We start from the raw sequence: 20,462 nt of genomic DNA on the forward strand, positions 1-20,462 counted from the left end.
TGGACAGAAAGTGGTAATCTGTTACTGCTTTTTCTCTAATTAGTAGAAGAGGGTTGCGTAGTGAAGAGGGTTATATGGACAAAACATTTCTTGGCACATTTAACAGTCTTTTATAAGTTTTATAAGTTATTACAAAAATCTACAAGGGAGAAGCTTAAGGAGGTTATCACATCATATTGAGTTGAGACCAAACAGTGCTTTAGAAATTTAGCTTTTTTGGAGGTTTTGAAAGCAGAAGGTGGGGTTATACACCCTGCGTATTGAGTAAGACTGTTATCCATACCAGAGAAATATCACAAAATTAAAGTATTTGCTTGTCCTGGTGGAAGTGCAACACCCATACCGTTAAACGAATTTAATTGTCTCGTGCTGAAACGTTGTGAGATTGTGGGACAAATGTTTTATTTTTAAGAGGATGGGTATTGAATTTAATTTTCCTGAGACCATCATAATCAAAAATCTTTTTAGCCCAATTGTTTGCTCTCTATTAACTAACAAGATGATTCAGTCAGGCTTTATTCAGTTCACATTAAATCTTTTGGAACCAGCTCATGTAGTTTCAACTTAGTTTCATTTTCCGGAGGGGTAGGATGTGGGAATTTTTTCCCCTTAACTTCCTATAAAGGGTGTATAGCTCCTCCAGTGCAGGCAAATTTCAACAAGATGAGAGGACAAGTCTTTTTGGAAATCACTTTCTTCCCTTCATTCAGATGTGGGGGGTTTTTAAAGTCCTTTTTGCGGCTTTCTAGATGAGCATTCACTAGTCCATCTTTTTTCCTTTCAAAACAGCATTCTCTCTTACTGGCCTAAAAATATGCAGATATTCAAGAATTAATTTCTCTCTCTTTTCATGTGTCTATAACTATATCTTTCCTAGAGAATTGTATTTTAATGAGATTGTCAGATAGTGTCCCAGCCCCAGTCCATGGTATTTTAGGGCAATACATTTTAATTTCTTCTGATTCTACACTGAAGAAATTCTTACCAGGGTATTTAAGTCAGATGATATAAATGGGACCTAAAGAAACAGACATGTAAAAATACTTTAAAGAACTATGGACTGAAACTGGTTTCCTTCCTAGTTCAAAACCATTTCAGAAACTGCATGAATGACCTTTATTTTCTTCTCTGTAGCACACACGACTATAATTTCCCATGACTATTTATGGTCTGTACAGCCCTTTTCTAACTTCCTTTTTCTTTTTCTTTTTTTTTTTAAATGTCAGCGGAATACGTGTTTCTTTAATGGAAAATGTTCTATTTTGGGGAAGCTGCTTTTCCTTAGATAAGTAGTGGAGTTGGGTGTGTGTGTGTGTGTGTGTAAGTAAGTGTGGGGGGATTGCAAGGTTGGGGAGTATTAAATTAGTGGGTTGAAAGCTTGGAATGACAGTCCTGGTGATGACTCCTGAATTCAGAGCCTTCTTTTTATCCAAAATTAACAATAACTGTACTTGGTATTCCATATTCTTCCTTTTTAAGGAAGATTTTATTCTTTTTTTCCTAACATATGGCAGAATAGTCCTGAATTGAATGCTGAAAGTTTCAAACTCACGTGGTTTGAAATGCGAGAGAGGCGTTTCATTAACAGGCTAGGTCCAGGTGGGGAGGCAAGGCAGCTCTGGCCGTGGTAACAATAGCAGGTGAGTCCTCCGGGCTGAACACTCTCTGTGTCCTGGTTGCTGCAGCTTCACAATGCAGCACACGCAGTGGCGATCCATTGTGAAGCAGGGGGTCGTCTGTCTGCCGCGTGAACCATGCACAGTGCCCTGTCCTTCCCTTTCCTTTGGAATGATTTGGAACTTGATCACAGCAAGGATTCTGTTTCACTTCTCCAGCTTTGCATTTTGCGTTTATCTATGTTTCACAATAACTGTTGGAGGATTACCCTGTTTTGACAATTTTAATTGCCTTAGGTGAAGAACGTTCATGTTTTAGCCATTATTCACTCTATCGTTTGGATAACTGATAGCATATACATCTTATTTGTTTGTTTTAATGTAAATTTTATTGAACTATAATATAAATACAGAAAAGGGGCCAAATCATAAGTATAGTACTTGATAAATTTTCTCAAAGTGAACACACTTGTGTAGACAGCACTCAAATAAAAAACCAGGATATTATCATATTAGAAAAATCAGAAGCCCTCCTAGACACTGCTTCTCTTCTCTGATTTCTAATGTCATAGATTAGTTTTGCCTGATTTTCAACTCTGTATTAATGGAATCACGCAGTGTGTCCTCTGGTATCTGGACTTCTTTCTCTTGGTATTGTATTTGTGAGATTCATCCTGTTCACGCATATAGTTGTTCTTCATTTTCACCTCTATATACTGTTCTGTTATTTGAATACAGAGAAAATTATCTCTTGCATTATGAATGAATGTGTGTCAGTAAAATGTGGTTTGAACATTATACTGAAAAGGATTTAGTCACTATGTGATTTAGTTGTACTGTGATCTAATGCCTAATTGTTTTATAAGAGCTCTTTTATTTAAAAGTAGGCAGTTGTTTTTCTCTTAAGACAGAATGTTAACTTTACCTTATCACTCCCTTCCATTCCCTAGAAGCTATAAAATTAATCACTTCCTCTCACCTTTGTGCTTCCATAAAAATTTCTATCACTGGTATTTAACACACATGAATAGTTATTGTGTTCGTCATAGATAGTGGGGTTGCATATCCGTATGCCTGCTAAAGCCAGGGCCTATCTTTAAATTCATGTTTCTAATCCCAGTTCCCTATATGCCAGATTTCGATCAGGATGCTTGACTAGAGCTCTGGCTTATCAATGAGATTCTGTTGCATTTTTGTCATTGTAGCCTGAGATTTCTGAATGCATCTGCGAACAAACTGGAAACCCTTCCTCCAGCCACACTTTCTGAAGAGACGAACAGCATCTTACAGGAGTTGTATTTGACAAATAACAACCTCACGGATAAATGTGTGCCCTTGTTAACAGGACACCCCCATCTGAAGATCCTTCACATGGCCTATAACCGACTTCAAAGCTTTCCAGCAAGGTAAAAGAAGATCGCAAAGTGATGTTCATTGCATTTCTGAAAATGAATTCATAGATGGCAAGGCGAAAGCTAAAATGTTTATTCCCCAGATAATGTAAAGCTTGTTCCCCTGGTTCTGGTTCACAGTTGTCTTTTATATAGGTCATGATCAACATTCCCCTAAAGAGAAATGTGTTAGTTTTTCCAATATGAATGTATCCAAAGACTCAATCACTGGAATATTCTTATGATTTTGAAATAAAGTATATTATCTAGTAGGTATATTTTTTCTTTTGCTTCTTTTTAACCAAATTAGTTTTTAAAAATTAACCTAATATAGGGCGTGAGAATTAGAACATAAACTGGAAACCTAAAGTTTCTTAATTAGCTGCCGGCTTTTATATTTGGACTTAACGGTATAAAAAGCAGTGGTGGCCTCTGCAACCATAGAAACTGTGTGACATTACAGATAATTTATGGTTCTCTGAAGATTCCATTTTTAATTCTGTTTTAATTTTAATTTCTAGTTTTTGAGAGCAGTAGCATTGTGTCTAGCTTTGGGTGAATCTACACACTGAGCCTGCCATGACGCATTTACTCCACTTCCAGGTCACTGGCATTTATCCATCTAGCAAGTAAGGACTTGGAACACACACCCACACGGAGAAGCAAGCACTAACCTCTCTAGTATTCTACTGCTGACTGCAACTCAGCGTTGGGCCAAAGCAGAATATTGGCACAGCCTCCCTCTGCTGCCATCAAGGCTACCAGTCTGTTAAAACCTTTACTAAAGGAGGAATTTGGGCCCAAATATGCATTGACTTAAAATACTACTTTGTGTTTTATAGTATATATTTATCTTTTAATTTTTCTTCTCATTTGATGTTAATGATTAAACTTTTTTTTTTTTACTTCAATATACTTTTACTATAGAATGAAGTGATGGTATTTTTGGAAGAAAAAATGGTAATCACATAACAATAATATTTCTGAAAGGGCTCATTGTCCTATTTGAGATGGTGAATAACTGAGCCCTGCAGGAGAAATGATCATCAGTCTGAATTCTGACGCTATCCCCTAGTGATCCATGCCAGTTATAATTACCCTAAGTACAGAGACTTTTTTCATGCTCCTCATAACAATCTATCTTGTTATATTTCCGTCTCTCTGGAGATTGTGCTGTGGCACAGGAGCTCCCCTACAAGACCCCGAGCTCCTTAAGAGTCAGGGCTGTGATGTGTCTCCACCAGCCTCATGTCTCACCTGAGGTCTGGCCTGGGCTAGACTCTCAGCCCACACTTGCTGAAACGGTTGCATGACGAACACGCTCCAGCAATCAAGTCCTTCTTCAACCACCTTCTTTCTGTGTTGAGGGACAGAAACTTAAGTTTTCCTTTCTTGGGCCTGATCTCAATACTTTCAATCATTTTTCATGCCCTGTTACCCATTGATTTCTCCATATTTCTTTTCAAAATATGATGACAACATATTCAAATAATAGTCTTATAAATTCAGGCTATCATAGCTGGATTACTTCACAATCTGTGTGTATAATGTTGTTTATAGCATATCCTGAAACCATGTTGGATGTTTATGATATTAAAAGATCCAATCTCATAAGATAAAAACTTCTTTCTTGTTGCCTCTTTGGCATATATTTATTTTCAAGATAAGCAAATAAGATAACCTTTATTTTTGAGAGATGATAGGAAAAAAGTAATAAAGAGTTTCTTCCTTAATTTTTTAAAGGTTTATTGTTACAAACGAAAGCACAGCAAGCAGAGAAGATATCAATAAATGTAAACTAAATAATTCAGATTATAAGTTTCAGTTACACTCACTGGGAATCCTGTGCTTCTTGAGTCCAGCATCACCAGTGGTAGAAAAAGGATCAGAGAAATGGTAGATGCTATAATAGGATTGTAGAAGCTAGGAATTTTTCCCTCTAAATTTATAGAGGGAATACAAGAAACCCTTATTCTGGAGTTTTTCTTTATTTGGTTACTGTAATTATTGGTTAATATTATTAAGATTAATTGTAGATTAAGATTGAATAATAAAAGACATTCTTAAAAGCGTTAAATAATTTTAGGACGTTATTAAGGTGATGTCAGAGAGATTCCTTCTGTGTAGATGTTTAGCAGGAGTTGAGATAAATTTCTTTTGGGTACGGTTTGGTTTGGGCATTGCCAGAAGGTTGCGAGAGGATCCAGATGCCATTGCCGCATACCTTCCCCTCACCACCACCTTGTCATCACGAATGATGTCAGAGGAATTTGGGGAGTGGGGTTTTAGAAGAAAGTATATGGTCGTGTGAGCTCTAGCCCTACTCCCTTCTGTGTCCCTTTAGTTTTCAGTGCCAATACAAAGAAATCCTGCTCTAAACTATGCTCTTTTACAGCGCTTATACTGGATCAATGCTGACTTGTGACCCATTGGAGTAGGATTTTCACTAGAGTTCAGACTACGCTACACTGCAAAGTGATTGTTGCCAGGATAACTAAATTCACACACAGAGTTTTAAGAGGAAAAGGATATCCCTTTTTCTTTTTGCTAGCAATTTGAAGAGTTGAAGTTAATGGTTTTGGGGAAGGAGGTGTTAAAATACTTCGATACTCAGGGGCTGGCCCGGTGGTGCAGCGGTTAGGTTCGCATGTTCCGCTTCTCGGCGGCCCGGGGTTCACTAGTTGGGGTTTTGGGTGTGGACATGGCACCGCTTGGCACACCATGCTGTGGTAGGCATCCCAGGTATAAGGTAGACGAAGATGGGCACGGATGCTAACTCAGGGCCAGGCTTAGGGCCAGGCTTCCTCAGCAAAAAGGGGAGGACTGGCAGTAGTTAGCTCAGGGCTAATCTTCCTAAAAAATAATTAATTAATTAATTTAATTAAATAATAAAATACTTTGATACTCAAAAATAATAGTGAAAAAATTGTCATGTTTGTTAAAATGGATATTACAAGTGAATCTTTAAAGAATCTTTAGAGTCATAGTAAATTCCCCTTTTGATTCTCATTGTATATTATTTTCTTTTTAAATTGCCTTGTAATTATTTTATGAACCCCTCTCTCTTGGATTTTCTCTTTTTTAGTAAAATGGCAAAACTGGAGGAACTGGAAGAAATTGATATCAGTGGGAATAAACTGAAAGCCATCCCAACAACTATCATGAATTGCAGGCGCATGCACACCGTGATCGCTCACTCCAACTGCATTGAGGTCTTTCCTGAAGTTATGCAGCTCCCGGAGATCAAGGTATGTGGTTTGAGTCCATAAACTCCAAGCTTCAAGTCAGCAGAGAGAATTGTTTTCTCTAATTCGTCAATTCAGGATGTTTGCAACTTTGTTGGGTTTCCTCAGAAGGTAGACTCTTCATCCTTCCTAACCACTGGCCACACTGTTGAGTCCGGAGAGGAAAAAAAAGCAATAAACAAAAAGTGCTGGACTAGGAGTTGGGCTCTGTCCCTAACTAGCTGTATGACTTGAAGCTGGACATATAGCCACCTGACTGTTTCCCATCTCACAATACTTGTCCTTCTTACTTCCAGGGTGGTTATGAGGCTCAAAGACTGAATCAGGTGTGACAGCAGTTTGAAAAAGTTAACAGTACCACTGCCCACCCCTCCCCGCCAATTCCCCTGATTAAATAGCATCTTACCACCACAGGACCCAATTATCAGTCGTAAATGCTTATGGAGATATAGCATCATTACTGTCACCAGATATTCATTTCAATTGAATGAAACTGGCAGAACAGATATTAGTCCCGTTTGATAGGTGAGGAAACTGAGGTGCTAAAAAATGAAGGGATTTGTGTAAATGAAGCCCATAAATTGGTGGCAGAGACAGTCTGCAATTCCTGACTCCTGACTCACGGTGAACTCATGGGATGAAACCAGCTCACTACAATGAAAACCATCTAGCAACTTTTTAGTCATGGTGGTTTTTTTGGTGCAAAAGGAAGAAGTTCTTGGGGCCTGCCCAGAGGCATAGCAGTTAAGTTCACGCACTCTGCTTCAGCAGCCCAAGGTTTACCAGTTCAGATCCCGGGCACAGACCTGTGCACTACTTATCAAGCCATGCTGTGGCAGTTGTCCCACATATAAATAGTGGGAGATGGGCATGGATGCTAGCTCAGGGCCAATCTTCCTCAGCAAAAAAGAGGAGGATTGGCAGCAGATGTTTAACTCAGGGCTAATCTTCCTTAAAAAAAAGAAAGTTCTTTATATATAATGTAGTTTTTCATTTGCATCTTAGCATTTCTGATTATCAGTTTTTAATGAAAAATAACTTAGTGGTTATAGATTTGGAGCATATTCTAATATCCTAAAAAGGAACAAGTCATCCTACTTGGTCATTTTTCACTTTTCAGGTACTTTCTGGTATAAACTTTATGTATCAGATTAAAAAATTATATAAACACTTGAAGACCCTTTAAATAGCATGCATAATTTTTCATCACAGCAGTTTTTATTAATTCATATGGTTGATGCGTGTACAAGCCATTTATAAGTGTGTTTGTGTGTGTGTGTGCGCCTTAAGCCATGAAATACTTTACTTTGAGTGCATTACCGTCTGATACATCACCGTGGCGTTTTAGAACATTTACTTTAAATTAGCAGAAACATTTTGCTTTTACTTTCTACGTAGTACCTTCCACAGAGGTCAAGAGGCAGGACTCTGAAGGGAGACAGACCTAGAGGTGGATCCTGGCTAAAATTGCTGAATTGCCCAGTTTCCTCATATGTAAAAGGAGAGAAAGGATGAAGAGCGCTTCCTTTACAGTCCTGCAGTGAGGCTGAAATGAAATAATACATCTAAAGCTTTTGAAATCGGAGAACTCCATAAGTGTTAGCTATAATTAATACAAGTCCTAGATATGGTTCAGCTGTGATGTCGATTATATGGAGCAACTGTTTTGGCTGGTGATCAACAAAATCCAGGCAGTCTATTTCTTAAGCAAATCTTTGCCTCCAGCACAGGAATGATGTTGGCAGCTAAGCTTTCCAGGGGGCTCCTCCTCTGCCCATGACCGGACAAGGGGGCTGTGCCGTGGGATCTTTCACAGGAGTTTGTTAAGCTGGTCTCTGTGCACCATGCACAATGCTACACCAGCACAGGGAGAGAGGAGTCTCAACGTTAACCTCCCATTTGCTCATTTTGCTTTCTGTACCTGTCTTTTAATGGTATATAACTCTTAGTTGTAGATTGGTGTGTTGGGTTTTTTTTTAAGTCTCTAATTTAAAACGCAGCTACAGATAGATGTTTAAACTTTTCAGGTTTTGACTAGATTTTGGAAAGTACGAATCTTACTCTATGAAAACAAATCTTCTCCTAGACCCTTGCTTGGATTCCTGGATTCTAAAATTGGTGCCTTCTATTGTTGTTTAATTCCTTCCTGTCTTGTCTTCTCTCTGTACCCGGCTTTACAGCTCCATTTCAAATTTTACTTCTGGAATTGCTTTTTAAATTGTTTATCCTTCTTTTGTTCTTTGATTTTTTTTTTTTTATCCCAGCTGATATGTCATAGCTTTTTCCTTACGTTAACAAATGTCCAGTCTTTCCGATCCAGCTCTTCCATTACCAAATAGATAGAGATTTTGTTGTTGGGGGTTTTTTTTGGAGGAGGTGAGCAATATCAAGTATCTTTATGTACAAAAGTATAAATTTTGCAGCCCTAGGCAGATAGTGTTATTGAAAAAGTAGCAGTTATATCATTTTAGAACTCTAAATTGATATTTTAGTGTTCTTTCTTATGAGACTATTTTAAGTTGCAGTATAAGTACTTATGCACATTTAAACCATCCAGAAGAAAATTCCTATTAAAAATAGTTGCTGCATCTCAAATAATAAAATACCCATGAGAGTCTTCACTGAAAACTGAGCCCTACGGCATGTTTTTAATGTAAAAGAAATAATATTTTTCCTAAGTTGAAATACTTCAGCCTATATTAAAATTTTATTATTGAGCTAATAACACTAGATTATATTCATATTGCTTCTTGAAAATAATTGTAATTGTAAAGTATTTCATAAAGGTATTAAGGTCATTGCAATTATAAAAACCTAGCAGATAACATAATTTAAAGAGAGTTAAGATCCTGGTGTATTTTAACTAGCCAGTTCTCTCCATGCAGTCTCATCTTCTAAGACATTAAAGGAAAGTGCTTATTCACCATTTGTTACCAAAGCTTTAAAACCAGTTATTTAAAAGAGTAAACAGGGCCAGCCCGGTGGCGCAGCGGTTAAGTTCACATGCTCCGCTTCTCGGGGGCTCGGGGTTCGCTGGTTCCGATACCAAGTGCAGACATGGCACCGCTTGGCAAGCTATGCTGTGGCAGGCGTCCCACCTGTAAAGTAGAGGAAGATGGGCATGGATGTTAGCTCAGGGCCAATCTTCCTCAGCAAAAAGAGGAAGATTGGCAGTAGTTAGCTCAGGGCTAATCTTCTTCAAAAAAAGAAAAAAGAGTAAACAAGTCCCCTTACTAAGTTATATATGCTTAAGTGTATTTTTTTTAAAAAACTTGAAAAATTAAGCCATTATTCACATACTTCTAAAACAAACTATAGGCACCCTCTAATCATGGATAAAATTTAGATCTGGCCTCTTTTCATTTTGGTACGTTCAATGAGGTCTGTTAAAGTGATCATTGGGCATCAACTTCTGTACTTGGGCAGGAAGGTCATATAAGTTGTTAGTAGGAAAAAATTATATCTTTCAGAGTTTTCTGGTGAGCCCAAGAGGACCCAAAGTCATAGTACTTTTGTTCCTTGGTATTATTGTCTTCACCTTTGTTTAGCACTTTCAAATTAATCCAGACCCCTACCACCAGTCCAGTATTCCTGGAGCAGGTCATATTTTGTTCTGGTTGTAAGATAGACAGTCTTCCTTGTGGATGTCGATCAGCTCTCACCTAGAAAGGAAGACATGATCCCAGAGTCACCACATAAGCCAGACTGGGCTTGCTGGTCCTGGGCCAAAGTCTGCACTTAGGCTACTAGTGGCTGATGAACCCAAAAAGTAAAGGTGGCCATGGATATGGCACTCAGTTCCCCTTACTCAGAGAACCTTCTAAGGAACCACACAATAGTCATATCGATAATGTAGGAGTTTTGCAACAAAACCCAAGCTTTTAGTTGAGTAACTTCTAATTGACTTATTCTAACCTTTTCTGAAGTATGGTTTAGGCAGGTGAAATAAATGTTTGACAAATATGGTGAATGAAGTCAGTAATTTAAACACCCTGTCAGCAACTTTTTTGTCAAATTTTTTGTGTTCTGTGGTGTCTTGATTCTAACTACTGGGTGAACAGCATCTTTTAAAGTATTTAACTTCTCTTCAGAAGATTATTTTCACATTTGTCCTATCCAGTAATAAACTATGTGGATAAGTTGAGTGAACTCATCTCTAGGATCTGTGTTATTTTCACTGGGAAATGGTGTATGAAGTATTTTTAATATGCCACACTTTCGAGAACAATGGCTACAGGAAGTTGAATATCCTTTGGAATCAAGCCCTGTTTCTAAAGTGAGATGAGAGAGAGAGAGAACAGCTCAGTCATAAAGACACACAGAAATGGGGAAATCTCGGGGTCAGAATGGATGAAAGAAAAGAGATTAATTCTTTGGAAAGTAGGATAAAGGAAGTGAAAACAGAGCAGAGACCAGTTAGGTGTCATTTGGGTGGAGTAGTTGACCTAGTAGACTTAGAAGGTCATCTAGGCGTCAGTACCGCATATCCAAAACCAGAAACCAGGAGCAGTCATTGTTATGATTCTGGAATCTAAGTAAAAGTTCCTGGGGAAGTTTTCTGATAGTTTAGGAATCTGGTGTCCACTCCTCTTTGGGACAGGGTTCCATACAAGGGCTAAGGAAAGAAGAATGAGGCAGTGTCTACCAGGAGGTGGCCATTAAAGCCACTTTTCTCCCTGCCTCTCTAGCAACGGACTAGTAGGAAGCTAGGACTTCATGCTCTCTCTCTTTCAAAATTGATATACTGAATTAACTCAGAATACTTTGGTTTTTTAACTCTAGTTTAAAAAATTATTTCAGCAGATCTTTTTAGCTTCGGAGCCATATCCTCGCCAACAAAATTATGCATGCGTTTTATGAAGTGGGTTATGTATCCATACAGGTAAATGACTGGTCCTCTGGGAGCTCATGCATATTTAAAGTCTGTTTAGAGATGCTCCTGGAGAAAGGAGTACTTGTGACCATGAGCCCACAAAGGACTAGGCTGTGAAGTGGTCACAAGTGGTCATGCTCTTCAAACTCTTCTGTCCCTAAGGGTAAAGAGAAGTGAGCTCATACTCCCCAACATCTGGGATACCACCTGGAATCACCGGCAAACTTCTTTGAAGCTCCTTTTCAACTAAAATTACGTGCTAATTTTGTGTTCTACTTTTTACCATTTTTGTTAGTTTTAAGGTAAAAATAAAAACTCGTCCTCTCAATAATCTTTGAGTAAAACTGAAGCCCCCGGAAGCGTGGGCCAGGTGCGCTGTGACTTTGTCCCCCCCAGTGGTACACATAACCCGTTTTAGGAAGTGATGATGTAAAGGAATTGCTCAGTTTATATAGGGTACATTTTCTTAAAGTCAAATTTTTCAAATAATGTAGTTTTAGTGTTTAAGAGAATTCACTGTTTGGAGGAATAGAATACAATTTGGTGAAATGAGGATTTTTTAGAAGAAATTTTTACCCTGATTGTCATTTTTATCAAATTGTTTTATCAAAGCCAATAAGGTTTCCTAAATGTGAAATCCAGTTGAGAAAAATCACAGATAGTGTATGTAAATTTAAAAGGAAGGCTTTATACAAGATTAAAGGTCTCCTTTTACAACTGCCTGAAAGGTGGAGAGGTTTAAACAGTATACGTTTCTAAATAATTATAGACAAATATGATTTTATATAAAAAATAGAACTTTGGCTTTGAGGTCTGTGTTTGAGGTAGAAGGTTCAGACTAGCTCACTTAGTTAATAAATTTACTTAGATGTATGAACCTCCTACAATAATGATCACAGCCTTTTACAACATTAGGATTATATAGTAGTTTAAGTGTTATAAGAGAATTTGACTAGAAGTTAGATAATGAGAAATAATACATATGTGTATATTTATTTTACTAAGAAATTAAAATATTCTGGTTCCTATATAACTATAAGAGAGGGAAGAGGTAGTACAGATTACTTCCACATGACACATAATCTTTAGTTCTCCATTTAGTCTCTACCTGCCTCTCTACCCCCATCTTCTGCTCTCAGGCCCATCCGTCTCCAGCCACACCAACCACTCATGGTTTGTGTCCTGATGCGCCATGCATTGTTCTCATCTCCTGCCTGGTGCACATGCTGTTAGCTCTCCCTAGGTGGCCTCCTGTTCTCATCTGCCTTGTTATCTTTAACTTTGATTCTTTACAAAAATCCCCTCCTGGAAAGCCTTCTCTGAGGTCTTAGTAGGTGCCCCTTTGCCGGCACAACTGTGCACACTTGGATGTGTTGTTGATCACAGCAGCTGGAGTTAGTATTGTTTATTTCCCCTTCTAGTCTGGGAGTTCTTCCTGGTGAGGACTGTGTCTGCCATCTCTGTAGATCCCTAATATCTGGCTTACTATCTGCCACTTTATAGGTATTAAATAAGTGTTCTTTTGAATGAATACTTGGATTTATTTGCTTCTTATGGATTCAAAATTAAAATGAGTGACTCTATTCAGTGGGGGAAGCATGTTAGACCTCACCAGCTTTTACCTTGTGAGGGCAAGGAAATGTGAAAGGTGATTGGGAGCCCCGTTTTTGGAACTGTCAGAGCTGTTGGGAGCACAATTGAGATGGTGGACTAGCTGTGGTCAGGAGAAGGATGGAGCACAGGGTTGCGGGATCTCAGAGCTAGCAGGTTGGGTTGCTATTTCAGGGCAGTACAGGCAAGTATTTGGCAGATAATATATAACACACTGCTATGAAAGTTGATATGCCCATTAGTAATGTTTTCTGAGGAAAACATCATAATAAAGATATTGGAGCTTTACTTAAACTATATATGTGATTGAATTTCTTTTTCTTTAAGATACACTGACTATTTTTCTATGCTCTTATCTAAATTTATTGACAGTGTTTCCCTCTAAATCATGAGTTCCTTCTCAACTATGAATTATCTCACTTTTTCTGAGGTTTGGATAATTCTGTTTTGAGTATTCTTACCAGAATTGTGAATATAGCAAAGTAATTTTTCTTTGCTATATCCTAGAATGGGCCTGAAAGAGGGAAAGGTAACTTTTCTGTTAGTCATGTTATAGCCAGATTTGACATTCTATTTAACAATGTATTTTCAACAGAATTTTAATGCATTAAAACAGAGATACATATCTGAAACAATATAGAGAGAATATGTTGGTACTGTTTTTTTCTCCAGTCTCACCCCAAAATTTTCTGTTTTCTTAGTGGTGGATATTACAATTTTTCAGCCAACAAGTGTTGAGGACTATTAAAAGGGTAGGAAATAATACTTACAAGTAGAGCAAATCTATGTTAACGCCAGTAACTTGGCACCAAGTACCAACATCCTATAATTTTTATGAACAAACCTCCTTTGATGTGCAGATCTATAAAAGCGTGTTTCTGTGCTTATCTACCATTAAAGAAAATAGTTGCCTTCTCATGCAGAAATAAACAATCACATTTAAGACGTATCAGAATTAGATTGCAATGCTACTTACTCTAGACTGGATTTAACCTACGCATATGTATCTCAGTTCTCATCCTAGCAGATTTAATTACTGAAAGACCTTCTTGTAAGATGCCTTCATTTATTCATTCAACAAATAATTGTCTACCAAGTGCTAGGCAATTGGTTTGTTGTTTGTTCATACTTTCAATGAAAACGTTTGTTGAGCATCTACTCCTTGCAATGCACTGCACTTAGGATATAGGACGAGAAGAAGCAATCCCTGTTCTCCAGGAGGCCATAATCGAGTGGAAGAAATAAATAAGCAGGTATTTATAACAAGGGATATCTAATTGAAACAGGAGTTGGCATTGAATTGAGTCTTAAAAGAATAAGGCAGATTTTACCAGGTAAAAGGCAAGGATAGCTTGAAGAGTGCCAGTCACAGAGAATAAGATGTGCAAAGGCACAGACAAATGAGAACATGACACATGCAGGAACTAGAATTAACTTTGACATAGCTGAATACAGAGTGTGAGGAAGCAGGTGGTGAAAGGTGGGGACGAAGGGCCTTATTTGACCTATCAAGGAGTTTGGTGGCAGATTGAAGGGCAGTGGGGAGCTACTGAAAGACTGAAGCTGGAGTTTGACCGGATGAAATAAACCACAGCAGAAAATCACCCTGTGACAGCATTGTGGGGAGTAGATCAGAGGGAAGAGAGACTGAAAGCAAAGTTAAGATGCAGTGTAGTCCTCCAGGGGAAATATGATGTTGTTCGGAACAGGATAACGAAACTAGATGGAAGGGAAGTGGCTGCTGCAGCGAATTAAAGACATGGTGACTAAATGGGCCTGGGTGGGCCTAGTGCATAAGCACCACCTCTAAGAAGATCTGCGTGGCGTAACATCACCAGCGTTATCTTTCTAAGTAGCTACCCTACCGAACTCATTTTATAATTTGGTAATTTAAGGAATAAAGAATATTACATCTGCGGAACTCTGAAAGTTTAAATCTTTAGGTAGCATTAAAAAACATTACTAGCCAGTTTCATAAAATTCGGTAGTGTTCTAAAATGTCTTTAATCTTTCCCTATAATGCATGCTGTGACCTCTGAATTTGTTTCTGTCAACTACTTATGCTCTAAGTTAGCCACACTGTCAGTCCTTAAGCTCATAGTTTCATCATTACCTAGTAGATGGTTTTTAGTCCAGTTGTTGTCTTATCCGTGCTGATGTATGTGACAGAGTAGCCCAGTATTCAACTATGTTATCACTTTTTCATTAAAGTCCAGTTGACTATTCATGCAACCATTATTTATAGTTGGAAAAACAAAACAAAAGGAAGATGACCATTTCACAATTATTACTGTTTAGGTTAAGTGAATTATTGCACTTCTACTCAAAGTATTAAGGTTATTAAAGATGATGAAAGTGAAGATATAGAATAAGTAAAATGTAATGAAATTGTACCTACATTTATGATTTAAAAATTATTTTTTTAATAATAATAAGGCTACAAGAAAAAAATAGAATGCCAACTGGTTGTGTTAGGGTGTTAAATTTAAGGGTAAGTTTCCTAAGCCTTTTTTGTCCAACTTTTTGTAATGTGGTTTTGTAATGAAGTGAGGGACCGAACCTGTGCACACCTGGAGAACAGCTGTTTCAGCGAGAGGGGACAGTAAGTATACGTGCTCTGAGGCAGGAGCACGTTTGGTGCATTCAGGGGAAGGTGAGAAGCCAGTTGTGAACTGAGAGAGAGAAAGAGGGTAGGAAATGAAGTGGGAGAGGCAGTCAGGGGCCAGTAACCACTGCAGAAGATGGTGCAATAAGTCCATGTTTTCAGAGTGAAAGGATCTGCCGAGACACAGAGTGCCTGAGCACCGCCTGTGCCTGGCCAGCTCAAAAGGAGGAAATGAGCAGGAAGGCAAAATGAGCAGGTCAAGCCTTCTGGAGTGCGGAAGTGGCATTTGGAAAAGACGGGGAGCTAACGAAGCAATTGAGAAGAGAACAATACAAAATTATAATAAGTAATTATTTAAAATTGCAATATGATTTTATATCATTGCTACTGTTTGGGAACAAAGGAATGAAACAGTTTGTGTGGAAAGATTGTATTATTTGAAGTCAGTTGAGAATATATTTCTCCAAAAATAATAGGTTTTCGTTTTACCCAATCTCTACCCCTCCCCAATCCATAAGAGATTTAAATTCTTTCAGAATTTTTCCAAATAAAGATGATTTTATCCACTTTTAAGATTCTGAAATTTTTGGGTACAATTTGCCTTTCAAACCATCTTAGGACTTTTAATAGACTGTTTAGGCATCCTTTAAAAATTACAGCCAGGTCCAGCTCAAGCCAGATAATTGAATGCTTTCCACCCCATTCTGCTGACTTGTGTGTTACACATTCTTTTATCCAGAAAAATCGCCAGTTTCTCTTGTTCTCTCTCGCACGGGGTGAGCCTCCTTCTACCCTGGTTCCCTGCTCCCATAGCAGAAGTGCAGCCCCACATTTTAGGATTTATCTTGTTTAAGCCTTACATTGGTTTTGTGAGAAAGGAGGTATTATTCCCATTCGCAGATAACACAGAATTTTTGTTCTAATTAATATGCTGACCCTTTTTGTGTGGGTTTCCCAGGTGAGACTAGGCAGGAGCTATTGCAGAGGCCAGGTATTGGAGCCTGGAGGGCAGGATCCGTGTTCGACTCATGCCTTTTTCTTTTGGATATAATAGGCACGCTCCCCGCTAGTCTTTTACCAATTTCTTATTTAGCTTCTTTTGAATTATCTTCTGATTTTGAATGTTTGTTCCATTTTGACGTTGTGATTATGACCTCATGGCCACAACAGATGCTTATCCTTAAGATTTTTCAGTTAATTTTTAAATGCAGAGATAAACAAAAGGATAAAGATATAAATAAAGACAGTAAGGAGCATGTATTTCTGTGTTATTCAAAGAAAGTAAAAATTTTAACTGCGTTTAGCAAAATCTGTTTTAAATGTTTATGGCAGAGTAGCAGACAAACTTATTTTTCTGCATTTGGCCGGCATAGTATAGTGAATGGTCAGATTGATTCTCTGCAACGAGCAGGGGCATAGAACCACCTGAACAACTTCTCCAGGCCGTCTCTTCTTGTTTCCACTTGCTCCTTTAGTGCGTGGACCTGAGCTGTAATGAACTAAGCGAAGTCACTTTACCAGAAAACTTGCCCTCAAAACTGCAAGAACTAGACCTCACTGGAAACCCCCGACTTACCCTCGATCACAAAACCCTGGAACTGCTGAAGTAAGTATTTTGTGAAGCACTGCAGCCCCATCAGTGTTCACCGACAGTGGGATTTATAATCTAGTAAATCCTTACACCAAATACGAAGCATCCATTGACTCAGTAGCTTTATCTACACACATTTGAAGTGAGTGATTTGTGAGTCTGTAGTTCACCAAAACGGAGGGCCAGAAAATTTAATAGTTGGATACTCACATGTCCTTTCAGAAAGTTTCTGAAAAAATATCCAGAAAAAATGAGAATAATAAATACAAAGAGGAAAACGGGATATAAAGACACAGGGAGAGCAACGAACAACCAAGACACAAGCTTACATCTCATTACTAATAACATGGTGTGATGCTTAATGCAAATGTACGAAAGGATTTTGAAAGAGATGCACAGTGTGGAGAAATTAACAGTTTGGGACTAAAATTCAGATTATGTAAACAAAACTCGTATTGTGTAGTAGTTAGAACCTGCCAAGTTCTCTTCCTGTTTCCGGAAGGAGTTCACCAAGGCCGTCTCAGTCTTGGTGTTTGGAGAATTACAGGTTGAAGTTCACTGTGTAAAACATTAAAGGTAGACATTTTTCATTAGCAAACATGTCTTATAAGAATGTTCATCACAGAACTCTAAATGTGTATCAATAGAACTAAGTAAATTTTGCTCCACAGTTGAATATTATACAGACATTAAAAACAATGATGTAGTTATATTACTAACGTGAAAGCTCTCTACATATGACGTTAAGTGAAAAGAAAGTCTACAAGGAACTTGCATAGTATAATCCCACTTCTTGCAAAATAAGTTTGTGTGCATGTGCACACCTAGAAAATGTCAGAAAGGTTATAAAACAAAATGTTAAAATACTGCTATTCTCTGGATAATAGCATTATTGATGGGCTTTATTTTCTTCTTTAAACTTTTCTGAATTTTCAGAATTTTTTGCAGTATCTCTTAAAGACAGTCTTGGACATTGACACACATTCATCATTGCGTATGCCATCTACACTTAAATCCTGTTGTAATATCTGTTGCTGAAAGTTGCCTTCCATTATCTTAGAAAAAACTAAAAAGGAGTAGAATTTTGAAAAGAAGAGGGGTATTAATGGTCTGTTGATACTATCCTAGGCTTTAGTGCAAACCAAAATTTGAAAATCACTTAAGGTGATTCCCGGATGGAATTGGCCTGATTAGTGCCTGTTTGTTGACATTTTAAGTACTTAATGAGAATATTGATTTTGATATATAACTGAAGAATACTGCCTAGTCGAGTGTCCTAGGAGGCCACAGGGGACCTAGGCGCTCTCCAGTCTGTCAGCACGTGAAGCCTTGGCCCCGTCCCTCGGTCACCCCGGATTCGGTTTTCTCTCTGAGATGAGGAGGACGGTCCACGTACCCTCTCAGGGACTTTGCAGAACTAAGAGTACGTGGATTTGCAAAATGTGTTTCATCTTTATACAGGGAACTTTTGAGTATTTTTACAAATATGATATGAAATTTTGTATTAAAAATTATATCAAAACTTGTTAATAAATGGAAGTAACTGTTTGGAGAAAAATAAAAGTTGAATTCTTGTTGCACAACAAAATAAATTCCAGCTAAATTAAAGAGTTAAATCTATAAGATGAAATAATTTTTTAAAGTAAAAAGAAATCATGTGAATATATTTACAAGCCAGAAAGGACTTTTTAGGCCAAAAAAGGGGAGAAAAAATCACAAGAAGAGAAATCAATATATATAGATGGGTTTTGATATTTGTTATGTCTGTTTGTATATAAAAATACTTTTTATACATAAAAGTTTTAAATGCCTATTTTAAAAGCTATCAGGAGTAAATCTAAAAGGCAAATGACAAACTAAGAAGAAACATTAGCAAAAAATATGAAAAATAAAAGCATTAATGCTCTTAATAAAAAATGTTTTTATAAAGGCGGTAGGAAAAGTACTCACTCAGCCAGGAAATAAGCGAAGGACATTAACATTTAACAAAAGAAGTATAAATAGTTACCTGAAAAGATCTGTTCAACCTTATTAGTATATCAAGGAAATATCAAATAAGATATTTAAATGAAAACATTTTCTTCCTCAAATTTGATGCTGCTGGAGGACCGTGAACGGATGTAGCTTTTCTTAAGAGCTAGCGGACCTACGTATCAAGCTTTTAAAAGATGCACATACTTAGACCAATGTTTTCTGTGGCAAAAGTTTATTCTAAAAAACAGTCAGAAATATGGTGTTCATTTTAGGCACAGAGATAGTCATCAAGATATTTCTAATTATATTTACGATGAATATAAAATGACACAGGAGAATGTTCATGATGTAATTAGAAAAAAGGTGCAAAACCACATATGTAGAATGGCCCCGGAATTACATATACATAAGAGAAAATCTGTTTCTTCAAGCTCTACAGTGGGCATGTGTTGCTGGAGTGGCCTGAGCTGCTACAGTGAAGGACGTGTGTGCTCCCAGATTTAAAAAAAAGTTAGTGACAGACGATGAAATTGTAATGCTCTTATGTCAAAATGTTATCTTCTGTTTAGTTTCCACAAGGTTGTAGCGTCTTAGTAACTGGGAGGAGTTCCCATAGCTAATGTGTTACTTGCGCTCCTGGAGGGCTGGCCTCTTTGTTCTACGGGAGCCAGGATAAGTGCGTATGGTGACTCTTCTGTGTGACTGAGCTCCAGCTCCCAGTCTCTCAGACACGTTTAAAGATGTACAAGAGTCAGCATTCAGGCCACTTCAGACAGCTGCTCAGCCACACTGTATTCAGCTAGGCAGAGAGGGGGAAACTGCTTCTTCACCAGGAAGGATTATGAAAGAGTTTAAGGATTATGTTTTTCTTTAATAGTCAGGCTAGAAAGTGGAGTTATTTCGTTGAAGGCTCTGTGTTCTGTAAAAAGCATAAATGTCTTTAGAAGTGGGCCTTCAGTTTTCCTCTAGAATTCAGAAAGCCTGCCAAGATGTAGTGAGAGCCTTAAGGTATGCCTTAAGAAACCTGTTGCATTGTTTACCATTGTACATGGATAAAATTTGGTACCAGGTCATATGGAAAGCAAATAATGGTGGACTTTCTTTTTTAATGCCCCTCTTTTATTGGTAGGATTGAAAACTTTGAAAAGAGGATACATAGCCCTGCTGTAAAATGAGGTATTAATTTGATTTGGGGGTTTTCTATTGGTACCATCTATGATTTTTATATTTTTCCAGTTTTTAGGGTAAAGAGAAAAGTGAGTGTTTGCTGATAACTGAGAGTAGAAACTGCTTTAACAAAATATTCTTAAATTTCACAGAAATTGCCACCAGCTATTTCTAGAATCAAAGTGTATAATATGAGGTATTGATTTACTTCTTACAGTCAAATGGTTCTTAGGAAGGGTATTTAGTATTTGTTATATTTTGGAATTAATGAATGCCGACAGATAATTTAAATTCTTAGATCCATGACAATAGTGTTTAGGTGTTGTTTTAAGTTAAGAGATTACGCATATGCTCTTTCTCTTATTTTAGTAATAGGGGAAAAACTAGTG

The 20,462-nt window shown here is 37.7% G+C and overlaps 1 protein-coding gene across 1 annotated transcript in view; it reads left to right on the plus strand.

Annotated features, from left to right (window-relative positions):
* The window catches only part of PHLPP1 (PH domain and leucine rich repeat protein phosphatase 1), a 219,534-nt gene that overhangs the window by 182,884 nt on the left and 16,188 nt on the right, over positions 1-20,462 (plus strand). The window contains 3 exon segments of the mRNA XM_070627811.1: positions 2,822-3,022; positions 6,093-6,255; positions 16,817-16,947. Coding sequence (XP_070483912.1) covers positions 2,822-3,022; positions 6,093-6,255; positions 16,817-16,947 — 495 coding nt within the window.

Source organism: Equus przewalskii, chromosome 7, assembly GCF_037783145.1.
Source record: "Equus przewalskii isolate Varuska chromosome 7, EquPr2, whole genome shotgun sequence".
In the NCBI taxonomy this organism is placed as follows: Eukaryota; Metazoa; Chordata; class Mammalia; order Perissodactyla; family Equidae; genus Equus; species Equus przewalskii.